This window comes from Microtus ochrogaster, unplaced genomic scaffold (genome assembly GCF_000317375.1).
Source record: "Microtus ochrogaster isolate Prairie Vole_2 unplaced genomic scaffold, MicOch1.0 UNK134, whole genome shotgun sequence".
Lineage (NCBI taxonomy): Eukaryota > Metazoa > Chordata > Mammalia > Rodentia > Cricetidae > Microtus > Microtus ochrogaster.
Genome location: NW_004949232.1, coordinates 84,326 through 94,642, shown reverse-complemented (window position 1 = coordinate 94,642; position 10,317 = coordinate 84,326). Strand labels below are relative to the sequence as shown.

The 10,317-nt window shown below is 39.6% G+C and overlaps 1 protein-coding gene across 1 annotated transcript in view; it reads right to left on the bottom strand.

Annotated features, from left to right (window-relative positions):
• Window positions 1–438: 438 nt before the first annotated feature.
• LOC113455818 (zinc finger protein 726-like) overlaps window positions 439–10,317 on the bottom strand; it is a 14,248-nt gene continuing 4,369 nt past the window's right edge. Inside the window, 5 exon segments of the mRNA XM_026778399.1 lie at window positions 439–1,110; window positions 1,112–1,222; window positions 1,224–1,516; window positions 1,519–2,007; window positions 5,026–5,152. Of these exon segments, the coding sequence (XP_026634200.1) occupies window positions 439–1,110; window positions 1,112–1,222; window positions 1,224–1,516; window positions 1,519–2,007; window positions 5,026–5,152 (1,692 nt within the window).

Sequence of the window (10,317 nt, the reverse complement as noted above, 5' to 3'; positions counted from 1 at the left end):
CTGTATTTGGAATTATTGGGAATTTTTAGGTGATGAATAAGATAAATGTTTTTATTATAGCTTTTCTTTGGGGCTGGAGAAATGGCTTAGTTTTTGAGAGCACCAGCTTGTGTTCTAGAAACAAGGTTCAATTATCAGCACACATACAACAGCTCATAACTGCTTCTAACTACAGCAGCAGGGGGTCTGATATCTTTTTTTGAATTACAAAGGCAGGAAGCACACATATAATATATAAACATATATGCAGTCAAAATGCATTGAGACATTTTTTTCAAAAGCTTTTCATACAGTTACATCTGGAGAACTTTATTTTAATATAAATTCTGTGGTACTTTTCTAAGATTTGAAACTTCCATAAAGGCTTTCACGTTTTTATTTTGTACACTGTTATGATTTGTAAACGCAAAATACCAGATAAATGTTTACAAAGGCATTTTACTCTCTGGTATGAATTTTCTGATGTGCTCAAAGAGTTGAGAACTTAGTAAAAGATTCACCACATTCGTTACACATGTGGTCCATCTTCAGTATGAACTCTGCAATGTTTTCTAAGATATGAATGGATATCTGGATAAAGGATTTGTCACAGTCTTTGCATTTGTACGGTTTCTCTCCAGTATGAATTTTATAATGTACTCTAAGATATGAGCTTCTAGTAAAAGATTTGCCACATTCCATACAGAAGTTATGTCTCACTTCAGTATGGACTTTCTGATGTTTTCTCAGATTTGAATACTGGGTAAAGAATAGGTCACAGACTTTGCATTTGTAAGTTTTCTCTCCAGTATGAATTTTCTGATGTTCACTAAGAGTTGAGCTCTTAGAAAAAGATTTGTCACATTCGTTACAACTGTAAGGTCTCTCTCCAGTGTGAACTCTCTGATGTCTTCTAAGATGTGAGTCCTGGATAAAAGATTTGTAACAGTCCATACATTTGTATGGTTTTTCTCCAGTATGAATTTTCTGATGTGTTCTAAGAGTTGAATTCACAGTAAAGGATTTGTCACAGACCTCACATTTGTAAGGTTTCTCACCAGTATGGATTCTGTGATGTGTTTTCAGATATGATAATTCAAGGAAGGACTTACCACATTCTTTGCATTTGTGTAAATTTTTCTAAAAAAGGATTTTTCTGATGCCTTCTAAGGAATAAATCATGAGGAAAGGATCTGTCACACTCATTACATTTGTAAGGCTTCTCCACACTATGGAGTCTGTCTGTAATGGCTTCTAAAGTGTGAAAGCTGGTGAAAGACCATGCCACATTCTTGACAACTATAGTGTTCCTCAGCAGTATGGACTTTCTGGTGCTTCCTCAAACTGGGACGGTGGGCAAAGGATTTGTCACATTCCTTACATTTGTAACGTTTCTCTCGAGAATGAATTTCCTCATGTTCTTTAAGTGCAAACAAGTAAAGAAATGACTTTGCACAGTCTTTGCATTGGTAAGGTTTCTCTGCAGTATGATGTCTTTGATGTGTTTGAAGATTTGAGCACAAGGCAAACGATTCTTACAGACATTACACTTGTAGGGTTTCTTTGCAGTAGGACTTATCTGCTGCTGTACACTGAGGCTTGAGGTGGTATTGATATACTTCCCACACCGGTGTGGTTTCTTTACATTAGAGATTGTTTGTTGTATAAGACCATATGTAGAGCCCAAATAGTCATCATATTCTCCCTGCCTGTGTTCTTTCTTTGCAGTGTAGAGTCTTTGATCTTGAGTAATGTTGGAACACAAATTTAATGATTTCTCACAGTCTTTAGATTTGCAAGGTTCTTCTCCAGTGTGCATGCTGTCATGTCTATCTGGGTTTAATGAGTCAATAGAGGCATCCCTGTGATTACTGCATCTGTAGTTATTAGAGTTTTCTGTAGTTTCACTTGTTCTATAAAGTGGGCATGTGGATGGGTCATGAAGCACTTTGTCAAGCTCATTACACTGAGAAGACTCCTTTTCATTATTCACATGCTGATGGGCAGCATCAGATATGCAATAGTTCTCTGAAAATGAGTACAATTCAGATTACTACGGCCTGTTCCATGATTTAAAAAGTGACAGATTCCCTATGCTCTCTTTACGATAAATCAAATAGCAATTACTTTGATGTAGGTGGGTCTTCTATCTATCTGTTGTTTCATTGGTTAATTAATAAAGAAAACTGCTTGGCCTGATAGGTCAGAACATAGGTAGGCAAGGAAGACAGAACAGAATTCTGGGAGAAAGAAAGCTGAGTCAAGCAGATGCCATGCCTCTCCTCTCCAAGATGGACGCAGGTTAAGATCCTTCCCGGTAAGGCACCACCTCGTGGTGCTATACAAATTATTAGAAATGGGTTAATCAAGATGTGAAAATTAGCCAGTAAAAGGCTGAAACTAATGGGCCAAGCAGTGTTTAAAAGAATACAGTTTCCGTGTAATTATTTCAGGGGTAAAGCTAGCCGGGTGGTGGGACATAGCCTTTTACATTACTTCACACAGAGCTCCTGATATTTGACATTTTCTTGTCTCTGTAATTGTATGTATTTTCCCAAAAACAGAATGACAGCATCCAGGGAAGAAAAAAACAGATAACTGAGGAATCAGCAATTGGATTTTGGATGGACTTATTGACTGAGTACATTTATAATACATGTCTTGTTCTGTAAATTTTTTTTCTCAGATATTGATGGAGAAGACCTTAATCCAACCCCACGTTCACAGTGATTGATGTGATGATATCTTGTTTAGACTCTAACAGATACAGTCTGCCTGAAAATCAGAGGGCAGAGCTAGTGACTAGTCAACCATAGAGATCTGGAAGTCTATACAGACAGACAGGCAGTGATATGGCTGGGTGGAGAGAGGAATATAAGGCGGGAGGAAGCAGGAGCTTGACTTCTTTTCAGTCTGAGGATTTTGAAGGGTAAAAACTCTAGTGGCTGGCTGCTCTGCTTCTCTGATCTTTTAACTTTTACTACGGCCTGTTCCATGATTTAAAAAGTGACAGATTCCCTATGCTCTCTTTACGATAAATCAAATAGCAATTACTTTGATGTAGGTGGGTCTTCTGTCTATCTGTTGTTTCATTGGTTAATTAATAAAGAAAACTGCTTGGCCTGATAGACAGGATACATCGTGGGGCCAGGACACTACACTAGGGTAAATTATCAGGAATCCTTTCAAGTGGAATTGAACATCGCAAAAACGTTCTCACTTGAAGTTATCACTGTTGTCCTGCTCATACATTAGCCCACCCTAGTTGTGGCTACTCTCTCCTCTCCACATTCCAGGACGATCTCATTTGCTCCAGGCAGGTATCCAGGCCTACCTTGCTTGCATACAATAATCCACGTGTTCTGTGACGTAATTCATGACCCATGTTAGAATGTATAGAAAGAATACAGATGTCTAACACAGTACTGAGTACACGAAGAGAACAAAAAGTGGAAGAATCTAGGTGTGGCAGGAACAATAAAAACCAGGACAGACACTGGGGTTCTACCTGAAAATCAGAAAAGCAAAAAAGCCAAGCCACTAAAGAGCTCTTACCTCTATGAAGTTGTTCAGACTGAAAAGGGTAGTGCCTGTTTTATTTCACCTTATAGTCCTCTCTAGTGCTGAAATTAAGGTGTGTACCACCTCTACCTGGCCTCTATGGCTAACTAGTGTGGCTTCTGGGACTAGAGGTGTGTCCTACCATTGCTTGGCCTGTATGGCTGACTACTGTGCCTGTTTTGTGTTCTGGTCTTCAGGCAGGCTTTATTTATTAAAATACAAATGAAGGATCACTACATCTAGGAATGATTTCCAATTGCTATTTCCTTTCAGAATCTTCAGGATATTTAGGGAGAATTTTCAGTTTGCCCATTTTGAGCTTTTCTCGCAATTAAAATGATATTAAATGAAATGATGGACATGGAGCTTTAAAATAATGGATGGAACCAGCTACAAAATATGTGACCTATTATCTAGGCTGGCAGCAAGATATGCTAGAGCAATGGTTGAACAAAAATGATGGGTATAGCTAACAAATGACTGATTTACTTAATGCTCAATCCACAAGATGCAATTCATAGCTCACACTAGTTGGATAATCAAGGATGTGAGACTAGATAGCCTAGAGACCTAGAGGAAACCAAAAACTCCTGGTGTAAAAAGAAAAACAGGAAAAAAGTATCAATAAATTGACTCCTAGTTATATTCTGCCATACTCATAGATCACTTTTATTCAATCATCATCAGAGAAACTTCCCCCAGCAGCAGATGTAGCAGATACAGAGACCAACAATCAGACAGTATGTAGAGAGAGCTCAGAGAACTATACAGAGGAAGAGGCGAAAGGAGCTTAAGAGTCAGAGGGGATGGAGGACAACAGAACAAGTCCATCTGAATCAACTAGCCAAGTGAAAGTGAACTCGCAGACTGAAGCAGAAGGCACAGGGCCTACATGGGTCTGCACCAGACCTTCTGAATATGTATTATAGCTTTAAACTTAGTCTTATCATAGGACTCCTGAGTGTGAGAATGAGCGGTTCTCTGATGTGCATGCTTACTCTTAGGACTCTTTTCCTTCTGTTGGGTCACCTTGTCAAACTTCAGTATGATGATTTTTGCTTCATCTTATTATATTTTATTTTTTCATGCTTGGTTATTATCTCTTAGAAGACTGTCCTTTTCTAATGAGAGACAGGGAGTGATGTTGAGAGCAGGGGATATGGAGAAGAACTGGGAGGAGTAGAGGGAGTGGAAAGTATAATCAGCAGATACAATATGAGAGGAAACTATTTCAATAAAAGGAAATAACTGAAAAAGAAGATATGGGTGGAAAAATACAGAGTTTCTGAAGGCATCTTGGAATGAAACTGATGGGTACCTGACACATCTAACATGGAAAATGGAAAGAAAACAACAAATGTCACAAAGTTCTTTCCCACTACCAAACTTTCCCTAGTCTCCTGTTATTTCCAAGACAGCTTATGACCTATAAAGTTGCTACATATAAAGGATGAGTTAGAAATGCTACAAACAAAATGTTCTCACCCACAAAGACTAGATTTCTGTAATTCTCCAACATCACATCAATGTACAAAGTCCTCTGAGTAAAGTCCAGGCATTCCCATTCCTCTTTTGAGAACTCCACAGTCACATCCCTGAATGTCAAAAAACCCTGAAATGAAAAATTACAGTTTGACCACATGATACCAGAGAGAGTCCTTTCCTGGACATAAGGAGACTTAAGAAAATTAGAGATGTAGATGAGCAAAGACAATTATTTATAGACAAAGAGTTTTGTCTTTTCCCCAGCAAGAAGGAGTGTAACAACACTACATACTGGCTATCTTAACACTAACATATAAAATTGCATAGTTTGTGGAATTACTTCTTTTTGTTGTTGTTGTTGTTGTTGTTGTTGTTTTGAGGCAGAGTTTCTTTGTGTGTGGAATTACTTTTATAAGACTATCTGAGCCACTACAAAGCAGAGAGGAAAATCTGTATTTATATAATCTAAAATTTTCCTAACAATAGGCATAAGGTAACTTAGGTAAGTAACACTTTCAGAAGTCTAGAAGAAAATTTTACCACCAAAGAACTTTTATAAAAATTAAGAAAAGTCCAAAAGCACATTAAATAAAATTTAAGTTAACTCTAAGCATGCACACATAAGTAAAGTAACTTCAAATTATTCAGGAATGATATAGATTTCCTGTGAGTAAATAAATATTTTAAGTTGTGTGAGAATTATAGTCACTTTCAGTGCTTTGCAAATAAATTATAGCACAGAAGAATGGCTCAGGAGAAAATCTGAACTACTGTGTCTGAACTTTGTAGTCCTCAATGTGTTCTTGTTAGTACTTATGCCGTATTTTCTAACAGATTTTAGGTTAGTAGTGTTCATGATTCTTCCTTTATTTCTCTGGAAATGGAAAATGGTGACATATTCTTTCTTGAGTCACAAGTTAGAATAGCAATGCAAACCTACAGGTCAGAGCTCATTTTCCAAATCTCCACTCTAAAACACTGCTGCTTCAGGGTAGGGGAGTAGAGCCATGACTCTCACAAATTCAGACTAGAGCAAATCAATCATGAGGAATGTTCATTCTGCATCAAATATAATGACTTATTCACATCAGTCAGTCAATGGCTTCAAGACATTATCCTGATATATTTCATATAATACCATGTAATGTGTCCCAAGAAAGAAAGGGCTGTAAAATGGAATCCTGTTTGGGGCTAAAATAAAAATAATACTGATCTTGCTACTTTGGGAATTTACCACTGAGGATCCTAACCAAGGGAGTGATGTGAGCAGCAATTCCCCTGAGAAACGTAGCTGGTGTCAACAAACACATGGACACATTATCATTGTCATGGATATTAAATACCAAATAAAAACACAAGAACATCAGTTTCATGGTAAGATCTGTAGTGAGGTGCTGCGGGCTGCTTCCTGGCTCCCTGCTCCCAGCTCCTGCTTCCCGCCACCCAGCTAGCTTTACCCAAAATAATTACATGGAAACTCTATTCTTTTAAACACTGCTTGGCCCATTAGCTCTAGCCTCTTACTGGCTAACTCTCACCTCTTGATTAACCCATATTTAGTAATCTGTGTAGCACCACGAGGTGGTATCTTACTAGGAATATTCTTAACCTGCATCCATCTCGGAGAGGAGAGCTATGGCGACTGCCTGACTCGGCTTCTTTCTCCCAGCATTCTGTTCTGTCTACTCCACCTACCTAATTTTCTGTCCTATTAAAGGGCCAAGGCAGTTTCTTTATTAACCAATGAAATCAACACAAAACAGAAGACTGTCCCACATCAAAGATCAAGCTACATGTGACAGCCATGTCCTTCCCTCGATAGTGTGCTTAACTCATTAGTATAGTAGTCAAGTATTATTTAGTATTAAGAACCAAAAAAACCCTCTTATAATTTCACACATTTCTAAGATGTTGTGCCAAGTAGTCCATGTGTTTTAATATGCATTTTATAATCACAATTCAAGGAAATGAGACAATCCTACATTCAGAGCCTACATTGCATATAAGCCATCACAAAATATATATGGACATAGTACATTCTGTTGCCGATGTTGCAGTGTGAATGTGTGGGTTTATGCAGGTCCATGAAATGAAGACTCAGAGACATTTGAGAATGAACTTAGGCTTTTGTGGCCATAGGGATTCCCAGCCTTGGTGGACTGAAGCACTTTCCTTTCACCCAGGGCATTTTCATTTTATACCCGTATTTATACTTTAGCCAGTTGATTTCTATATGGTCAAAACAAACTGAATGAAGCTTCATAAATATAATATCTTTGGGGCTGAGGGGACCAGAGAGATGAATCAGTGGCCCCACAGCTGGAAGTGTAACTCTCTGGGACTTCCCAGGGGGACAAAATCCAGGCACCCCCAATGCCCTAAGCTTTTCTAGCCATCCAGCAGGGGTGTGTTCCTGCTGCTGGCTTTCTTTACCCCATACCACCCTGCCCCCAAGCCCGCCTTTTCATCTGTGAGGTCCTTGGAACCCTGCAAGAGACCCTTCCCCCATGCTAAGGGGACTGGAGAGGTGAGTCAGTGGCCAGACAGCAGGAAGTGCCACTCTCTGGGACCTTCCCAGGGGGACAGAACCCAGGCCCCCTCCAATTCCCTAAGCTTTTCTAGCCATCCACTGGAGTATGTTCCTGCTCCTGGCTTTCTTTACCCCATCCCACTCTGCCCCCAAGACCGCCTTTATGTCTGCAAGGTCCTTGGAACCCCCAACATAGCCTGCTTCAGGGCTGATGGGACAAGAGAGCCAGTGGGGAGTGTTCCTGCCACTGGGCCTTCTTTCTCCCATCCCACCCTGCCCCCCGAGCCTGCCTTTTCCTCTGTGAGGTCCTTAGAACCCTCCACACAGTCTGCTTCAGTGCTGAGGGGAGTGGAGAGGTGAGTCAGTGGCCACAGGGCCAACAGCCAGAAGTGTCACTCTCTAGGATCTTTCAGGGGGACGGAATCCAGGCACCCCATTCCCTAAGCTTTCCTGGACATCCAGTGGGGTGTGTTCCTGCTGCTGCGCTTTCTTTACCCCATCCCACCCTGCCTTCAAGCCCGCCTTTTTGCCTGTGAGGTCCTTAGAACCCTGCAACACAGCCTGTGTCAGTGCTGAGGGGATCTGAGAGGTGAGTCAGAGCCCACATGCCTGGACAGCTGGATGCCCCACTCTCCAGGACCTAACCAGTGGACCAGAACATACAGGCCCCTTCACAACTCCCTAGCTTTTCTGGCAAGCCAGCTGGGAGTGTCCCTGCTGCTGGGCTTTCCCCTAACCCACCTTGCCCCTAAGCCCACCTTTTGCCTGTGAGGTCCTTGGAATCCTCAAACACAGCCTGCTCCAATGCTGAGGGGACCTAAGAGAGGGCAGACCAAGGAAAACTCCCAAGTACTCAGTGAGCCACAGCAAAGATGGGACCAAGATGCCAAGACTCTGCTGGCCTCATTTGAAGGAAGAAATGGGTAGGTGCCAATGCAAGAATTCCTCCAACATCCTGAAAAGCAACATGGTAACACCAGAATCCAGTGAACACGCAACAGGACGACTTGAACATCCTAACCCAGAAGAACTAGAAGAAAATGACTTTAAATGTAACCTTAGGAAAATGGTGGAGACCTTTAAACAGAAGATGAAAAATTCCCTTAAAGAAATGGAAGAGAAGGCAAACAAAAAGTTAGAAAAAATTAATAAATCCCTCAAAGATACCCAAGAAAACCAAGAAAAAGCAATCAAACAGGTAAAGGGAACAGTTCAAGACTTGAAGACCAAAATGGACGTAATAAAAGACCAAACCTAAGAAAAAAAAAGAGGGTAGAAGAAGAAGAATTCCAGCTCAAAGGTACAGAAAATATATTTATCAAAATTATAGAAGAAAACTTTCCCAACCTAAAGGAAGATATCCCTATGAAGGCACAAGAAGCTTACAGAACACCAAATAGACTGGATCAAAAAAAAAAAATGCCCTCGCCATATAATGATCAAAACATAAAACATACAGAATTAAGAGAGAATTTTAAGAGCTCCAAAGTAAAAAGTCAAGTAACATATAAAGGTAAACCTATCAGAATTACACCTGACTTCTCAATGGAAACCATGAAAGCCAGAAGGTCTTAGATAGATGTGCTGCAGACACTAAAAGACCATGGATACAAGCCAAGACTACTATACCCAGCAAAGCTTTCTTTCACCATCGATGGAGAAAACAAGATATTCTATGACAAAAACAGATTTAAAAAATATGTATCCACAAACCCAGCTTTACAAAAAGTACTAGAAGGAAAACTTTAACCCAAGGAAGCCAACAGCACCCACAATAGCACAAACATCTGATAACTCTTTACGAACACAACTCAAAGAAGGGAAACACACAAACACTACGACCAAAAAAATAACTAGTGTAACAACCACAGTCATTAATATCACTTAATATCAATGGACTCAATCCACCTATAAAAAGGCACAGGTTTAGAGAATGGACATGAAAACAGGATCCAGCACTCTGCTGTTTAAAAGAAACATACTTCAATATCAAAGACAGACAGTACCTCAGAGTAAAGGGTTGGGAAAAGGTTTTTCAATCGAATGGACATAAGAAACAAGCAGGTATGGCTATCCTAATATGTAACAAAATTGATTTCAAACTAAAATCAGTCAGAAGAGATGAAGAAGGATACTTTCTACTCATAACAGGAACAGTTCATCAATATGAAGTCTCAATCCTGAATATCTATGCTCCTAATATAAAAGCACCCACATATGTAAAAGGAAAAAAATTTGAAAAAAGAAACATTATTAAAACTCAAATCACACATCAAACCCCACACACTAATAGTAGATTTCAACACCTCTCTCTCTCTCGCCAATGAACAGATCAACCGGACTTAACAGAGAAACAAGAGAACTAACAGCTCTAATGAATCAAATGGACTTAGCAGACATCTATAGAACATCCCACCCAAGCAAAAAAAAAACAAAAAAAAAACAAAAAACAAATACTTTCTTTCCAGCACCTCATGGAACCTTCTTTAAAATTGATCAAATACTCAGTAACAAAACATACATCCACATATACAGAAAAATTGGAGTAACCACCTGTGTCTTATTGGATCACCATGGAGTAAAGTTAGAATTTAATAATAATGCTACCCCCAGAAAGTATACAAACTCATCTCATGGAAATTAAACAGTCAACTACGGAACTACCCCTGGGGAAAGAAATAAAGGAAGAAATTAAAGTCTTCCTTGAATTCAACGAAAATGAAGACACAACATACCCAAACATATGGGACACTATGAAAGCA